Source organism: Artibeus jamaicensis, unplaced genomic scaffold (genome assembly GCF_021234435.1).
Source record: "Artibeus jamaicensis isolate MK-2021 breed Jamaican fruit bat unplaced genomic scaffold, CSHL_Jam_final contig_700, whole genome shotgun sequence".
Taxonomy (NCBI): Eukaryota; Metazoa; Chordata; class Mammalia; order Chiroptera; family Phyllostomidae; genus Artibeus; species Artibeus jamaicensis.
In genome coordinates, this window is record NW_026521930.1 from 2,432,747 (window position 1) to 2,451,113 (window position 18,367).

Sequence of the window (18,367 nt, forward strand, 5' to 3'; positions counted from 1 at the left end):
AGCTCAGGCTAGATTGGCCTTGACTCCATGAGCCAGGACTTTTCCCTACCTCTTTTAAATTTGATGTGAGTGGACTAAATACTTGGTTCTTCTTTTTTAGCCTCCTCCCATTTCAATTGATTTACTTCCTTCCATTAAGTTACTGAAGCTGGAAACTTAGAGGTATTCTCTTTGTAATAAAAGTTTTTACAGATGATTTACAGATGTTTTTTTAGATATATAATGCAGCTTCTTTTAAAATATAAGTTAGTGGCTTTTAGTATATTCTCAGAGTTATGTACCTGTCACCACAGTCAATTTTTAAACATTTTCTTGTTCAAAATGTTGCACAGTCCTCCTGTCTCCACTTTTTCGTCTCTTCCAGTCATAAGAGCTCATCTTTCTGTGTTCAATAGATTCATCTGTACTGGTTGTTCTATATAAATGGCAACAGGTATTGTCTGGTCATTTGTGACTGGCATTTTGGCTTAGCATAGTGTTTTAAAGGTTCATTTATGTTACAGTATTCCTAAGCACTTCATTCCTTTTTACTATTTATTGTTTATTTATTCACCAGTCGATGGCTTTCAAGTCTAGAAGATATTCTTGAGTTCTTCCTTTTGCCTACCTCCCAGATCCAGTCCCCCCTGAGACTGGTGCCCCTTCCATTTCCCAAATGCACGGTGCATGTATCCATTGTGTTTCACTGTCTGTACAGCCTTCCAGGGTCTCCCTGCTTCCACGCTTATCTTCGTTCAATTTTACAACACTGCAAAGTGATCTCAAAACAAATCCAGCAGTATTACTTTTGTTAAAACTCTTTGATGTAAAGTCCTCCTTGCTGTGTCCTACAGAGTCCTGCCTGAGAGTGTTACAGATTCTGGACCTTCTAGGAATAGGCTGGTCTGCAGCGGTGAGGCCTGGGGCAGCTAGAGTATACACACCACACCTACAGCCTTTGATTCCAAACATTTAAAACAAAACATACTTGGTCATCTCTCCTTTCAAGATCAGGACCCCATCCTTCATGTTGTTCACAAAATGGTCTTTCATTTTGTCAGACATGCCAAACTGTTTCTCTCCTCAGGTCTTTGGACATTGTGCCCACTATCTAGAATCCTTCCCTAACCCTTTCTTTGTGTGCTAGCTCAGCCCTTCCTTGCCTTATACTCTGTCCGTTCCATCTCTGTCCACCTGTCACCTTTTGTTAGGATGTACTATCATTAAGGGCAAGGATCCCGTTCATCTCACTCAGGTTTTTGTGTCCAGCATTTAACACAGTGGCTAGACTGTCCCAATGAGAACATGCTGTGTTTGGCCACTTGTGTAAAGCGTTAGTTATTCTAAGATGCGCTCAGTGATGGTTACAGAGAATAAATCACAAGATGATCGTTTCTAAGTATCAGTTGTGTTTTTATGGGCTTTCTGATCAATTCTGGTAACATATCTTTACCAATGCTGTGTAGTCCCACAAAGTGGAGTATAGGATAGAAATGTAAATGTTCTGATGGGAAAGATTTTTATTGTCTCATTACCTGCACATTATCTTGTGGGCATAGCAATATCTTGTGTTTCCAGGCACCACTCGGGATATTCTCGACCACAGCTCTTTCCTTCTGAACCCAGTGCTCTTCAGTGAATCTGGCCACAAAAGGGTGCACTGTGCTTGTTTTCAATTTAGGCTACAATACAAGTGTCTTCATGATTTGGAAATAATTTCATACTCTTATTCTGGTCACTTACATCCTTCTTGAAATAAAATGAGCCATGACAATATCAGATCTCAACCATAAGAAAGTCAAAGGGGTGGTGAAGGTCTGCAAGAGAAAGGAGTCCTTTCTTTCCTCACTGCATCTTCACACAACCACAGAGCACTGCAGATACATTGATCATATATTTTGCTCCTATCTCATGGTCATTTTCCCCCTCGTAGGTGCTATTTCAAGTGGTTTTAGGCTGGAAGAGTCTCCGTTTGTTCCCTATGACTTCATGAACAGCAGTACTTCACCAGCCAGTCCTCCAGGTTCAGTGGGAGATGGCTGGCCACGTGCCAAATCGCCCAATGGCTCTAGCAGTGTTAATTGGCCACCAGGTAACATGCTACCGCTTCCTTCATGGCTAAGTAGTAATTTAGCCCAGTCCTATCTGATTGGTGTGACTGCGCTCAGGATACGAAGGGATGCAGAGGGACAATGAAAAGTTGGGTATCAAGTCTGCCCTGTTATTTCTGTGCTCCCAACAGTGAAAGTGGGACTGGTCCCATGGACTGGTGTGAAGGATAATATAAAAACCTTCATTTGTTGTCCTGCTTCAGCTGTTTCAGGGAACCACCTTGAGAGTGTATCAGTTGTGCTGAGGAATTGGCAGAGATGCTTCCATGCCTCTTTTGTTTTACTCAAGTTGCTGTGGCTTTGTGACTTGTTAGAAAGCACTTTAAGCTATTACTGTTCAAAATACATAAACCTAAAGCATTAATTTATGTTGTAAAAACTTGGGAGTTATTCATAAGTAACCACTTATATATACACTCATTATTAATCAAAATAGTTGAGAATTGCAGACTTTAATAAAGTTTTACATGTCTAATAATAAATTTTTAAATGTGACTTAAGCCTTAACTGATTTAAAATTTTATTTCCAGAATTTCGTCCTGGTGAACCATGGAAAGGTTATCCAAACATCGACCCTGAAACTGACCCTTACGTCACTCCTGGCAGTGTCATAAACAATCTTTCAATTAATACTGTGCGGGAAGTTGACCACCTCAGGGACAGGAACAGTGGTATGTAGGCGGGTACACATCAGTTTCTGGACAACCTGGTTTAAGAATGGCTCAAAGCAGGTGTGAAACCTTCTGCAGTAAAAGCCATTCTAGCACCTCACGGCACCTGACATCCAAAAGAGTTAGAACAGAACAGAATTGTCAGTTTTCCCATAGGTGACTTAGCCACCTTTTAAATGATAAAGATTTATTATCACTTGATATAGTAAATGTGTATATTAAGTTAATAAGGTTAACAGAGGACCAACAAAATTTGCTTTATAGTAATTGTATTAGCAATTGTAGCTTGTTGCCTACTTTATAACAACATGCAATATTGAGGTTATTAAGAAATGGGTGTTTTTTGTAAGAGATGTTTTGTTATTATTTGTTTATATGCTGGATATTAAAGAATTTTCATCTGGAAAATCAATTTGGCTTTCTCTGTCTCTCAGTGAAAGTAATACAAATTTTAAGGGTCCCTGTACTCCAGATGCACTTTTTAATGGATTATCAAATAAAATCATCCTACTACCTACCATGTGGTTATTTTTTACTGCAGGCATTTGCAAGTATTTCATATATGCAGTGTAAGAAAGAGGGAAATGAATGAGAATATTTCCTGTTTCTGTAATATTTATACTGTGTAGTCACTTCCTGCTCCATCTGTCCTTTAAAACAAGTTATAATAAAATGTCCACCAGTTAGTGTTTGCCATATCACAGTGGGTAATAAAGAATTGCCATCATTCTAATATGACTGGGTTTAGCAGATGGCTATGCAGAAGTAAAGCCACTACTGTCACAGGAGAAAGGAGTGGGGAACAGAGCCCAGCAGGCACTCTCACGTCCTGGTAGTTCATGAAAGATTCTGGTCCTCGCAGGATGTGGGCTTCTTGTCAGTAGAAAATTCTGAAAGTCGGGAGAGGAATTTAGTTTTCATATTAAGAGAAACAAGCCACTGAAAGTTTTGAGTAGAAGAATCGACATTTAAGGTGGACAGCCTGACAGTGGTGAGCAGATGACTTGTAGTGGGAGACCAGTTAGGATCTTTTAGAGTGATCAGATAATGGTCAAGTCTGGAGCTAAACTAGAAAGAACAGGGAGAAAGGCTAGGTTTTAGAGGCTGAATATGGGGCATGATGGAAGAGGAAAAGGCCTGGCTGGTTAATTGGTAGTGCCTGGGAGCCTTGGGGAACTGTTCAGTAAGAAGTCATTGGGGTCTAAAGACAGGAGTTGGGAGCAGTCAGAATAGCTTTCTTTTTGGAGCCCAGTCCTGAGGGGGTAAAGCCAGGGGTGTCTCGGACCATACTTATCTGTTGGAGCACATTCTCACAGACCGTTGTGAGAAAACAGGAGTATAAGAGAAAGGACCTCTCTGAGCCCTGGTGAGGACAGTAAGCCAGCTCTTAGCATGCAGTTTTGAGGGCAAGAAAGAAGGTACAGTCTTGGATACCATCTGTGACCCTCAGTATACCTGTTTCCTTTTTTGTGGCGTGGTATGAAGTTGCAGTTTTACTGGATGCTTTTGCTTATCCTCAAATACCATGTCTCTTGTTCTGGGATGACTAATCCGGCTCTTCCCCCACATAGGGTCATCCTCATCCTTGAACACCACGCTGCCTTCAACTAGTGCCTGGTCATCCATTCGTGCCTCCAACTACAACGTTCCCCTCAGCAGTACAGCACAAAGCACTTCAGGTGGGCTGAGCTGGGCGGTTGCATAATTCATCTTCCTTATCTGCTAAAATAACCAGCTTTCACTGAGAGCTCTCAGCTCCACTTTTAAGTGCTTGCTGTGTGCCTGATGACCCATACCTGTTTCTGTGTGACAGCACACATCAGGAAATGGGCTGGCACATTCTTTCCCCCCCTCTCGTGCTTGCTATTTGGGTTTGTTTGTTTGTTTGTTTGTTTGTTTGTTTGTTTAAAGCCAGACAGGCCTAGATTTGAATCCTGGCTCTGAACCCATAAGCAAGTAAGTGGGTCCTGCTCTGACCCTCCGTATGTGGCTTAACCATTCTAATTGGTAGCGAGTAGATGCCAGATGCCCTTGGTACCTAATGATTCCTGCTGTGATGGCTTCATGAGTAGAGGCTACCTTTGTAGTCCATTTTTCCATGAGGAAACAACAAAGCTCTGAGATCTGTTTAATGGCCTATGTGTAGGCTAATGGTCTTGAGTAACACCCCAATTGCTATTTTAGAGCAATTAAAAGCAGTCTTTTTTGCTTTGTTTTGATTTCAGTTAAAGTAAGGTTTGTTGTACACTGGGCTAAGAAGAATCTCAGAGATCTTGAAACTACGTAACAGACAAGTGGTCTGAAGGTTTTGAGGCAAAGGAGCACTTTCCTTTCATCTCTTTGCCTTCCTTTGGCACTTTGGTTTCATTTAGGGGTTTATAATAGAGTTTCATTTTGTTAGTTTGATTTGGTTTCAGTGGGAGAGTAGGTGTTACCATTATTTAAATTTCTGTTTTCTAAAAGCACTATCTCCCCCCTCCTACTTTTTTCCCCCCTTCGAGTAGCCAGAAATAGTGATTCCAAATTGACGTGGTCTCCGGGTTCAGTCACAAACACCTCTCTGGCCCATGAGCTGTGGAAGGTCCCTCTGCCACCTAAAAACATCACTGCTCCGTCCCGTCCACCCCCGGGGCTCACTGGTCAGAAGCCACCCTTGTCTACGTGGGATAATTCTCCCCTTCGTGTAGGTGGAGGATGGGGAAGTTCTGATGCCAGGTATACCCCAGGTAAGATGAGGGACGTGAGATGGTTTCTTACGGTTTCTTTGCTGAACGCTGACCAGCACCATCAGTCTAGTGTAGCAGAGACTTAAGCAGTATGCACTATAAAGTAGGATTAGAATTTAAATAAACATGCTACTCCTAGTGCCATTGCCTTAATGCCCGTGACAGTCTTAAGTTTTACTTTACATTTTGCCCAGTTTTCCTAAGAACATTTACCTGAAGATATTTCGCAATCATGGTAAATGAATGGAATGGAATCTCCTTTCTTTCAGAAGTTCCACAGTTGCTCGTTTTAAAATGTGTAGTCACTTCCTGCTCATGGCAGGCTTTCAGAATACACCTCATCACACAGAGTGAAAGCTGTTACGTGATGACAGGAAAGGTGGAAGCAACTCATATCAAGGCCTGTTTGGGTGAACCCTTGGCCTAGACATAGGGCAACATAAAACATTCTTTAAACAGGAATATTTGAAAGTGACAGTGCTGTTAATCCTGTAGGGCCAGCTGGCATATAGTGGACTGTCTCAGGAAACTGGGACAAGTTGTTCTCCTACCTGTACTCCTGTAAATTACTAGCATTGGACTTGCACAGGTGTCATGTCCCTGCCCACCTTCCTAGCATACACAGCCCCAGATTTGACTCAGAGCTGTCTGCCAGTTCTCCCAATAAATTCAGTCTTACTTTTCATTATGCCCTGCCCCCGAACTGTACCAAACCTTGTCATCTACAGGTAACAGCTTATTAAAAGTTCATGATGTTTAGACAGGTGATTGGCTGAAATAAAACTTAAGAGTGTTTCCTTCAGTGGGGAAGTTTTGATTCCATGAAAAGAATGCTTGAGTCTGTTTTAAGCTACTAACTACAAATTAATGCAATGAGTGCTACGTATAAATCATTTTTTCAGGCCACAGACATCTGGGTGTCAGATGTCTGGTAGTATAGAGTAAGGGGATGTAATAGAAATGGCCTAAGAGCCTCCACCCTAAAGGAGGGTTGGTGGGGTTGAGTGGGATCTGGAAGCCTGAAAGAGTAGCCAAGCAAAACGAGGAAACTGAATGTGCCAAAGCACAGAGCCTAGAGAAGAACTAGGGCTCCCTGTTTGACTTAGAAGAGGTTTTGGGGGTGAGGCCAGTGTTCAGGGAGAAATGAGTAGGCATGAGCTATGTCATGGAGCTGCCGCCCTAAGCTGCACTGAAGTGTATGTGAAGCACCTTTAAATAGTTGTAAACGAGGCTGACTTAATCATGTTCTCAAGATCTGCTGTGGGGGGAGAAGGCAGGAAGGCCATGTGGCAAGCTCCTGTGGATGTCTGCACAATTGCCAGACCTTAATGTCCCCTCAGAGTCTCACCCCGTGGGACATGCATGCCAATTCATCAAATAGGCTTTCCTCCAGATGGTACTATTGTGAGGTAATTTTAGCTTTATAAATGTAAAGACTCCCAAAGAACTATCTTTCTTTGTGGATCACCAGCCAGGAGCCCCATGACCCTCCCACATACCTGTAATTTGGGATATGCTTATCAAATCCCATCTTTCAGGCCACAGTCTCAGAAAACTGACTTGTCCTTTTTTTCCCTTTGTTTAGGGTCCAGCTGGGGTGAGAGCAGCTCAGGGAGAATAACAAATTGGCTTGTTCTAAAAAACCTTACACCTCAGGTAAGAATACCAGGTATCCTGGTTCATACAGATACGCTAGGTGGCATGGGAGCAAAGGTTTCCAGACTTGTTTGGGTTGAAGTGAAGGCTCCTCAGGCCTGCTGACATGCTAAATAAAAGTCAAGGCTGGACAGAGGAAATGGAAGAGGACAGTCTTCAGATCCTCAGGCAGGCTGTGGTTTGGTCCAGCCATTTTCCCACAGCTCCATGGGAGCTGAACAAAAATACGTATTCCTTGATCTAAGACTGGTGTAGTGGATATGGCTAGGCTTGGGGCTCTGCGTTTTCACTAGGAGCATTCAGATGAATTTGGTGCAGGCAACCTTTGTATTGCACTTTGAGAAGCCCTGGGCTGCCCTTTCCAGGTAGAACATTTTCTCAGTCCCTGAACCCACCCCTCTGGAGGCTGGATGTTAAGAGCCCGCCCCTCCTCCCCCAGGGAGCAGTGCCTTGATGGATCCTGTCCTCAGGGCAGGGAAGAGAGAAGACTTGAAGCCACAGCAGGGGCAATGGCTAACTAAGGAATTGGGGATCTGGGGAATGTCCAGGAGTCTAGAGGCCACAGAGGTATGGCTCTGGGACCAGTGGAAGTGGGGTGGGGGGCACTATACCCCATCATAGCAGTGAGTCCCAGTGAAAAGTGGCATCAGGAGTGAAGAACCTCGGGCAAGAGAGAGAGTATGAGAGTCCCATCCTGGGACGACCTCCCTGGGTGGTCCTTGTGACAGCACACCTAACTGACTGCTCCCTACTCTGTCCTAGATTGATGGCTCAACTCTGCGCACCCTGTGCATGCAGCATGGCCCACTGATAACATTCCACCTGAACCTCCCACATGGAAATGCTTTGGTCCGTTACAGTTCAAAAGAAGAGGTAGTGAAGGCACAGAAGTCTCTGCACATGTAAGTCGGTTGTTCTGTGTGTGACAAATGAAAGTGCCCTCATAATTGAAAGAACTTATGTGAGAGCACCACCTCCAGGCAGCATGGTCCCCCGGTGAGGGCGCTTCCTCACAGCTGTGGCTTCACTGTACCTTGGATTTTGTGGCTGGTGCTCATGAGGGAAAGTATCACCCTGATCAGACGGCCCTAGAAAATCCCTTAAGTTGCCCAAAGGGGACAAAGAGACTATGGAAGGCACAGTTGCATGGGGTGGGGAGTGAGGTGTTCTATAGGCACGTTCCCATGGAGGGGAGTGGGGTGGGGGGATGCTGGGTATCTGGTGTGACCTAGACACTCCAGTGTTACCCTCACTTTTGAATCACACCCTCAGGTTGCTGAGTCCTCATCATGCCTGCTTCTCTCCCCAGGTGTGTATTGGGGAACACTACTATTCTTGCTGAGTTTGCCAGTGAAGAGGAGATCAGTCGTTTCTTTGCACAAAGTCAGTCTCTGACCCCTTCTCCCGGCTGGCAGTCCCTTGGGTCTGGCCAGAGCCGGCTGGGCTCCCTCGACTGTTCCCACTCATTCTCCAGCCGGACTGATCTCAATCACTGGAATGGTGCTGGGCTGGCAGGAACTAACTGTGGAGACCTTCATGGCACTTCCCTCTGGGGGACCCCACACTATTCCACAAGCCTGTGGGGTCCTCCAAGCAGCAGTGACCCCCGTGGAATGAGCAGCCCATCCCCCATTAATGCTTTTCTTTCTGTTGACCACCTGGGTGGGTCTGGAGAGTCCATGTGACAGGTAGTTGTAGACTTGCAACCGTGACCTCAAGATGCGAAGGAAAGGGGCACTAAGTTGAGCTCGCCGCCTGCAGCCGGGGCCACCTGTGGGAACAGCTCTTCTCTGCACATTTTCCACTTTGTTTTCCCCGAAACATATCAGTTTGAATACTTGAATCATGCAGGCCAATATTATAATGTGAAGGTGTCTCTAGTTACACTCCCACTGGCGCCATATGTGTTGACCCGCGTAGTGAGCTCACTTGTACGTTATTCATCATGTTTAGCCTTTGGGTTCTCTCTCTTTTTTTTTTCTTCTATTCCCACCTTTTTCTTCCCCTAAACCATTGTTTGGGCTGGTGATATATGAGCTTTTTACCTTTGCACTGAATGATGTTCTCTCCGTCTAATCGGCAATATGGGGGGGCAGCTGTTCCGGTGTAATGTTTACTCAAGGATGTTCTTAAGGTGTGCGCTCTCTACTATGCCTTGATGTCCGCCTACCTTACTGTGGTGTCATGGAGTTTGAGATCACGTTATGATGCTGACTTAGGACTATAAATGAAAGTATTGCACCGTTTCTTCATGTTATAAAACTAAAGAATTCGCTCTGCAGTTTGAAAAACTGTGGCCACAGCTGTGACTTGCAGCCCACCTGCCACCCAGGACGGGCCCTGCACTTTGAATAGGCTTTCCATTTTGTTTTGAAGGCTCCCACGTTGAACCTTCTTGTTTACAGATTTTTTTTGTTTGTTTTTTGAGGAAAAAAAAATGTTTACTCTTCCATCATTTAAAAAAATTTAAAAGACAAAAAAAATGGAGGATGATTTAAAAGATGCTTTCTATCTCTGGGAAAAAGGAGCAGCATTTGGCCATGTTCTTTCGTTTTCTATTCCTGTCCTAAAATCAAAGAGCATGGTTCTCAGGAAAACCAGTTCCCCAGTTAAAAAAAAAATTCCTTGTAGTTTCTTATAGGAAACGCCCCCCCCCCAACTTTTAGCACTGATACTACATATTGCTCTGTTAAAGAACTTTCTCTGCCAAAAAAAAAAGAAGAAAAAAGAAAAAACAAAAAAAAATGCTTCAAGCTGGAGTTTGACATTCTGCTTTCAGATGCTCTCTTTTTATTAGTGAGTGATGATGGTTTGCTAATGATCAATAGGTAATAATTTTTGTAATTCCATCAAAGTGGCTCTCTATGTTTCTGCTCTCGTGACTGTGTTAATGTTTAACTGTTGTACCTTAAAGCCGAAATCAGTAACTATGCATCCTGTAAGCAAGATATTGGGCTTACAGAATTGTTCATTGTATAGAGAATTTTAAATGTTGTTGCAAACTAACGAGTTACACCATTTTTACAATTTCTTTCTCTCCTCCCCCCCTTTTTTGCCCACAAATGATACTATAAAGCTTGCTTAGTCAAAGAACAGACTAAACAAGGGTAAAAATTTTAACAGTACAGAATTTGCCATCATTTCATTGCCTTGATTTTAACTGTTTGTGTCCTATGAAGCAAAAGAAGTCAGTGGCTTTTAACTGTTTACAAATAGAATGTGATTGTAAAATGTACAGTTTCATTGTGTTTAATTATGAAATTTCTTCAAATATAATAAACCATGACTCTTTGGCTGCTCAACATTAATTGTCTCTTTTTTGTGAATTTATTTGTACACTCTTTTTTATAATGGAAGTTTTCAAGTTGCTTGTATGAGGTTCTCATAGAGCAACCGATAGAAAATATCTAAGCAAATATTTGAACATTTTATCTGAACTTATTCACAATTTCACCCTGAAATAATGTGAGAACAATGGGAAACTGTAACTTGCTCCTTCCTGCCCTCTTTGAGCATCTTTGGGATCTTATTGCTCAAAACTTCTGTGACTTCATCTTCCTTACCATTTGTGCCCATCTCAAGCCTCAGCAAGAGACCATTTGGAACATGAAGCTTAATGACTTGACAGTGTTCTAGTGTTAAACTCATACCTCTGTTACAGAACAAGAAATGCCACCATCTGGACTGGCCTTCTTCTCCCGTCACAGTGCCCCACTTCCTCCCAGCAGGAGCTCTGGGGCAAAGCCTGTGTGTGTATTTCAGTGTGTGACTTAAATCATGCTCCACCTTGCCAGGTGTAAGCTAATGTTCAGTGCATTTGATGTATATTGACTTCCATACTGGTTTTTCCAAAAACCAAAGGTAGCTTTGAAAAACCACGTCTGGAAATGTTTGGAACATTAAGCTGATTGACCTTTTGGGGCTTTGAGTAGTATATAATTGACTTCATAACTGCGTTAATTGTATTCAAGTGTTTGGGAGTTTTTTGCGCTCGTTATGTGGAAATAAAGTGTTTGATTTTAAAAAATTAACAAGTGGTTTGATTTTTGCCTGGTCCTTAAATAATACAGCTCTCTTCCCTAAGCCACTGTTTCATCAAAGTCTACCTTCATTTCTCCCAACTGCCCCTGCCTTAGTTCAGGCTGTTAGTCTGACTGTGACATTTCCTTGGCATAATAGCTTCAAGTCACTGACAGCCTGCAGGAGTCAGTCTAACCTAAATGTTTTAACACACCCAGACATGCATTTTCAAAGAGAGCTCACAGTGGCCACGTGGCTCCTGCTGCCCTGGGTGTATTCTGGATATACCCTGAGTTGCTCTGGCTCTGTTCTCTCCAGCAGGCCTGTCCAACACCCCTCCGCCACTGAGTCTCACCCACTGAGACATAGTAACTGCTCCCCATCCGCAGGAGGTGTTTCCCTGCATTGCTGCTTGCTACAGAAATGTCATCTCATTATCTTGAGGTCCTATACCAGGTTATAAGTAAGTTTATCCTCATTTGTGTGATCCACATGGTTAGACACATGGCAGTTGCTAAATATTGGAAGAAATAAGCTGTCACCTGTTGGCATCGGAGAACCAAAGATTGTGGTAGTGCCACCGTTAAACAGGGTGGATGAACATGGGGAGGTTCAGGTGAAGACAGGAGTCAAATTCAAGCTTCGTACTGTGAAGATAGGGTTTGAGGTACAGCAGGGAGGTGTTTTGATCAAGACAGAACTACAGATTGTGGTTGCACAGGGCAAGTTGGCTTAATATCTGGTTAAGAGATCATTTCCATCATTGGGACTTAATTGGTTTACCCTCTTCTCCAAAGTTCAGAAGATCTTTCTTTACAAACTTGGATCCTTTGTTTTCAGATGTGAGTGGCAGGATTGCTGAGTAAGAGCCAGAACTGCAACCCACATGAGCCTTGAGCCCCTTGCAGAGACGAGGTGTTTGGTGGAACTTGCTCTGAGAAGGCACTTCCAAAATCACAGGGAAGGAGTAGTAATGGTGATGGTATGTTACGGGGGGTTTACACACCAAATGCTTTGTATATGTTCCCTCACTTGGCCTTAGGGCAGGAAACTCACAGTGCTGTTTCTCACTGCAACACACCTCTTAAGTTTAGGGGACAAAGTGTGCCTCCCTCGGGATGTCAGGGCAGAATTTTAGGCAACGATGGAGTATGTTGCCTTCTGTTCTATCACATCTGTTTTCATCCCCAAATAGTTGAAATAGCTGGTTAAACTGGTCTTCAAGAAGTCTGGTGCTCCATGGAAGTGAGTTGTGAGAAAGCTTATGCCCCCTTAAGGAGCAGGACTGTGGAACTTCCCTCTGTTGTAGGGACTGAACTCCAGTGAAAAGCCCAATAGGGACCTCTGTTTGCTGACCACCCCCCCCCAGATCAGCAGGCCCTGTCTAGACCCTTGGGGACCAGGCTGCCCCTGTCCAGCTGGCTGTCGACCCATGAGATAGAGTCACCCAACCTGCCGGTAGAGCAGGACCTGGCTTTGGGTGGTTATATCCACAGTCCACTAAACTTCTGGAAGAAGACAGACTCACGATACCAGAATCTAAACAGTCCACAGGCCTGAATCCAATTCACAGGCCCCTGTTACATATGACACCACTAACCACCTAGATTTTCATTGATTTCATGCTGTTTAAAGTCAACTTAAATCAATTTATTGACAAAGGAAAGTTGAGGGTGTACAGAAAACCAGTGCCATTTGCTATAAATTAAAGGGAGCTATAAAACACAACCAAAATGCAATTCTGGGTGGAGGAGACCCATGTTGAAGTTAAAGAGGAGAGATTAGACACCACCGGAGGGGGTAGGACATTGCACTGCAAGGGAAATGGTCTTCGTTTGTGACTCAGTGTCTTATCCTTCAGCTAAAATCCCTGTCAGGTCACCGCTGCTCCCAGAGGTCCAGGACCCACACTTTAGAAATTGCTCCTTCCTGTAGGGGACTCAAAGTGTGTGCAGGGGGTCGAGGTCACCCCCCAAAATGTTTCCTGCTATGAGACTTTGGCAGGAAGCACCCTTCTTAACTATGGCTCCCTGTCTCCATAGAGAAGTACCAGTGACAACTGCCAACCACCTATGATGACACTTAGCAATGGGATAAAGCCCAGGCACCCTTCTGAGGAGGTGGTGAGCAGACCCTTAGTGACAAGCAACAGCTAGACCTGGAGACAGAGCAATTCCAAAAGCTGAAGGGGTGTCGAATGTGGCAGGGCAAGGTGCAATCCAGGGGACCAGCCAGTGAGGGAGGTGGGACAGTGACTGCTTGCTGGGATTCCTTGGGAGTTCTAAGACCCCACCACAGAGCTGAATTCCATTGGACACCCGCATATTTTAAAACCATTTTTTTTATTGCGCAAGTTATACTCTAGCATCCATTCACCTTCCTGCTTTATGTCTAACCTCCTACATGAGCATATAGCACATGTCCTTCACCCATTGTGCCCCTGAACCCTAATGCACTGCCATCTTGACCACTGTGCAATGGTTTTCTGTAGCACATGGACAAAAACCAAACCCCTTCCTAACACTGATTCCTTACTGGCGTGTCCAAGGCTGTAAAGCCAGGTCTTTCCTGGCCCCTCTGCCATTCCTCCACAGTTGCTCTTTTCTCACTCCTCCAGGACAAATACTCCCGGCCCTCTTTCAAGAGTCTCCTCTCACATATAGCCACTTTGTTCTGGACAGTGGTTCTAGGAGCAATTTTGGTCTCTACCACAGGCAATGTCTGGAGCCATTTTTGGCTGTTACAGCTGGGAGGATGGCGACTGCACCTGGCATCTAGTGTGTAGAGAAAAGCCAGCTAGTAGACATCCTAGATGCACAGGACAGCCGCAGTAAAGAATTGTCCAGCTCCAAATGCCAGTAGTGCCAGGGCACATCCCTGTTCTAGCACATGGTACACTGTTCACAGCATCCCTCACACAAACGCATCCAAGTACATCATCTCCTACCAGAGCGAATGGGTTGTTCTCCCACCTTCTGCCGTGAAAGCCACAACAAGTCACCCCCAGCTTCCAGGCTTTCAGTGGTTCCCATTGCACTCAGCATAAACCCCATGCTCCTTGTTTCCTGTGGCCTGTGAAGCCCTGTATGATTGGACCCATTGACCTCTGACTTCATCTGGATGAAGGCACAGCTGGGTGGCCTTGAAAAGGCTATTTAATGGTTCCAAGTCTGCTTCCTTAGCTGTGAAACAGATACCTCCAGAGTCTACCATACCTTATCTACATTTCTAAAGTCCAAACAGTTCAAAGAACCAAAAGGACTTTTTAGTTTGTGGCAAAGCAGGCTGGTGCAAAACTGACTTGAGGTTCTTCACAGGTCTTACTCACCATGTGGAAAGTTCCAGGCCTCACTGCAAAAACATATGTATTTAGTGGCCCCAGTCGCAACAATCCATTGGAGTGTTGTGTAAAACAGGAAGAATAATTAGGGTGGCATTCTCACTGCCACCACTACCAATGATAAAGGCATCTTTCCAGAATGGAGATGAAGCTGAGTTCTCCAGATCCAGCCCCAAGAATCTAGGAGAAGGATGAAGCCCACCTCTGAGGTGGCAATGTAGAGGTGTAGAGGTAGCACTTGTGTAGAGTGGCCATCGTTGGCCCTGGCTGGTGTGGCTCAGTTGGTTGGGACATCATCCTGTAATCAAAAGATTTCAGGTTCCATTTCTGGTCAGGGCACACACATAGGTTTCGAGTTGGATCCCTGGTCAGGACACATACAATCTCTGGTCTGGGCAGGTATGGGAGGCAACCTATTGATGCTTTTCTTTCATATGAATTTTTCTCTCTCCTTTCCTCTTTCCTTAAGAACAATGAAAAAATTGTCCTCAGGTGAGGATTAAAAAAATTTTAAGCAGTGGACATTGTCATAATCAGTGAGTTTATGTAAGGAGGGCAAGAAGCTCCTGTCCTGAGGGATGGACTTCAAAGTCACAGGCAGGGAACCTCAGCAAGAGTTTAGGACTAGAGTTCCCAACACAAAGCCACAAATAAGATGAGTAAGCTGAGGCTTTCATAAGCATGGTTTGTTGTGCATCAGTCATTTCATATTGCCATTTTTCAAAAGAAACATAAAACTACCTTTGGTCAATATTTTTTTATTGTTGTGCAATCACAGTTGTCTCTACTTACCCCCCACCACTCCCTGCCACCCCATCCCCACCTCCCTCCCCTGCTTCCACCCTTCACCACCATTGGTGTTACCCATGTGTCCTTTATAGTTGTTCCTGAAAACCCTTCTCCCTCCCCCCTTATTATCCCCTCCCATCTCCCCTCTGGTTACTGGCAGATTGTTCTTCTTTTCAATGTCTCTGGTTATATTATGCTTGCCTGTTTGTTTTGTTGATTAGGTTCCAGTTAACGGTGAGATCATATGGTATTTGTCTCTCACTGCCTGGCTTATTTCACTCAGCATAATGCTCTCCTGTTCCATTCATGCTGTCGCAAAGGGTAGAAGCTCCTTCTTTCTCTCTGCTGCATAGGATTCCATTGTGTAAATGTACCATAGTATTTTTAACCATTCATTTACTGATGGGCACTTAGGTTGCTTCCAGCACTTGGCTATTGTAAATTGTGCTGCTATGAACATTGGGGTGCATAGGTTCTTTTGGACTGGTGTTTCAGGGCTCTTAGGATATAATCCTAGCAGTGGAATTGCTGGGTCAAAAGGCAGTTCCATTTTTAGTTTTCTGAGGAAATTCCATACTGTTTTCCACAGTGGCTGCACCAGTCTGCATTCCCACCAACAGTGCATTAGAGTTCCCTTTTCTCCACATCCTCTCCAACACTTGTTGTTTGTTGACTTGTTTATGATAGCCATTCTGACTGGTGTGAAATGGTATCTCATTGTGGTTTTCTAAAATATATTTTATTGATTATGCCACTACAGTTGTCTCATTTCCCCCGTTCATTCCCCTCCACCCTGCACACTCCCTCCCCCACCGTTCTCCCCCTTTAGTTTATGTCCATGTGTCTCAAGTTCTTTATATTCTATATTTCCCATACTATTCTTGCCCTCCCATGTCTATTTTCTACCTACCATCTATGCTACTTATTCTCTGTACCTTCTCCCCCCTTCTCCTCCTCCCACTCCCCTGTTGCTAACCCTCCATGTGATCTCCATTTCTATGGTTCCATTCCTGATCTAGCTGTCCTCTTAATTTGCTTTTGTTTTAGGTGTGATTGTTAATAACTGTGAGTTTGCTGTCATTTTAGTATACATGTTTTTTCTCTTCTTTTTCTTAGATAAGTCCCTTTAACATTCCATATAATAAGGGCTTGGTGATGATGAACTCCTTGAACTTGACCTTATCTGAGAAGCACTTTATCTGTCCTTCCATTCTAAATGAAAGCTTTGCTGGATAGAGCAATCTTGGATGTAGGTCTTTGGATTTCATGACTTGGAATACTTCTTTCTAGCCCCTTCTTGCCTGTAAGGTCTCTTTTGAGAAATCAGCTGACAGTCTTATGGGAACTTCTTTGCAGGTGACTGTCCCCTTATCTCTTGCTGCTTCTAGAATTCTCTCCTTCATTTTAATCTTGGGTAATGTAATTATAATGTGCCTTGATGTGTTCCTTCTTGGGTCCAACTTCTTTGGGACTCTCTGAGCTTCCTGGACTTTCTGGAAGTCTATTTCCTTTTTCAGATTGGGGAAGTTTTCCTTTATTATTTGTTTAAATAACTTTTCCACTTGTTGCTCTTCCTCTTCCCCTTCTGGTACCCGTATAATTCAGATGTTGGAACATTTAAAGATGTCCTGGAGGTTCCTAAGCTTCTCCTCATTTTTTTGAATTCTTGTTTCTTCATCCTTTTCTGTTTGGTCATTTTTTTCTTCCTTCTGTTCCACTCCCTTGATTTGAGTCCCAGTTTCCTTTCCATTACTATTGGTTTCCTGTGCATTACCATTCATTTCAATTAGTTTAGCTTCCATATGTTCCTCTAATTTGTGACTAAAATCAACCAGTTCTGTGAGCATCCTGATCACCGGTGCTTTGAACTGTGCATCTGATAGGTTGGCTATCTCTTGGTATCTTAGAAGTATTGGCTCTAGGGCTTCGAGCTGTTCTTCCTGAGCCATAATGTTTTGGTCTGTTCGCACCTGTTCCATATGAGGAGCAGAGCCTTAGGTGTTTACTAGGGCGGGTGACTCAGTTGCTGGGTTGTGACGCGATAAGTGGTGGTGGGGTCAGAGAGGGGCAATGGCATTTGTTCTGCTCTTCTCAGATTTCAGTTTCCTCTGCTGCTTCCCACAAGCAAACTGGGCACCCTGATGCTGGGTCTCGGGTTTGTGGGCCTGTGCACCCTCCAGGACCCTGTGGGTCTCTCCAACAAACTCTCTGTGAGCCTGGGAGCTTGTCCCAGCACCTCAACCCCAAAAGTCTTTCCAATTGGTGCTTTCAGGCTCTAATTGCCATCGCTGGAGCCCTAGTCTGTGCAGTCTGTCTCACTGCTCGCTCCTTTGCCTGGTTTATCTGTGCGCAAATGTGTGACCATGGTCAGCCAGCCGCCTTGCACCCTCACTGGGTCTGCCCATTGCCGCCCTACACCTGGGATCTGCTAACCGCCGCCTGTGCCCCTGGGTCGGTCCTGCTGCTTTTCCCTGCCCGACTCTGCCAGCTGCTGACTCCGCCCCTCATACTGGTCTGGCTGAATGGTTCATTGTTGGACTTCCATACAGTTCAATTTTCTGTGTTTTAGTTGCGTTTTTGTTACTAAAACTTTGTTGTCTTTAAACTTGGTTGTGTGAATGGGAGGAGGCATAGTGTTTCCACCTATGCCTCCATCTTGGCTGGAAGTTCTCATAGTGGTTTTAATTTGCATCTCTCTGATGGCTAGTGATGCTGAGCATCTTTTCATATGTCACTGGGCCCTCTGTATGTCCTCATTAGAGAAGTATCTGTTCAAGTCTTTTGGTCATTTTTAATTGGGTTGTTTGTCTTCTGGGAGTGGAGTCGTGTGAGTTCTTTATATATGTTTGAGATCAAGCCCTTGTGTGAGGTATCATCAGCAAATAATGTCTTCCCATACAGTTGGTTCTCTTTTCATTTTAATGCTATTCTCTTTAGCCATGCAGAAGCTTTTAAATTTGATGAGGTCCCATCCCTTTGGTCAATCTTGCATTATAATGTTAAGGTATTCTTGGAAACAGCTCTTTGTTGCACACATTTCTGGTGGGCAGTGGCCTTGAAACCACCCAGTGAGCC

General features: G+C 44.2%; 1 protein-coding gene across 8 annotated transcripts in view; it reads left to right on the forward strand.

Annotated features, from left to right (window-relative positions):
* The window catches only part of TNRC6A (trinucleotide repeat containing adaptor 6A), a 100,503-nt gene extending 90,058 nt beyond the window's left edge, over positions 1-10,445 (forward strand). For 7 of the 8 annotated variants that reach the window (XM_053671772.1, XM_037127421.2, XM_053671771.1 and 4 more), the window contains 7 exons: positions 1,913-2,071; positions 2,621-2,761; positions 4,333-4,440; positions 5,266-5,487; positions 7,073-7,143; positions 7,906-8,045; positions 8,453-10,445. In XM_053671772.1, coding sequence (XP_053527747.1) covers positions 1,913-2,071; positions 2,621-2,761; positions 4,333-4,440; positions 5,266-5,487; positions 7,073-7,143; positions 7,906-8,045; positions 8,453-8,828 — 1,217 coding nt within the window. In that variant the 3' untranslated portion in view covers positions 8,829-10,445. Of the gene's footprint in view, positions 1-1,912; positions 2,072-2,620; positions 2,762-4,332; positions 4,441-5,265; positions 5,488-7,072; positions 7,144-7,582; positions 7,711-7,905; positions 8,046-8,452 lie in introns of those variants that run through there. The other variant, XR_008392732.1, reaches the window with a different exon arrangement.
* The last annotated feature ends 7,922 nt before the right edge of the window (positions 10,446-18,367 follow it).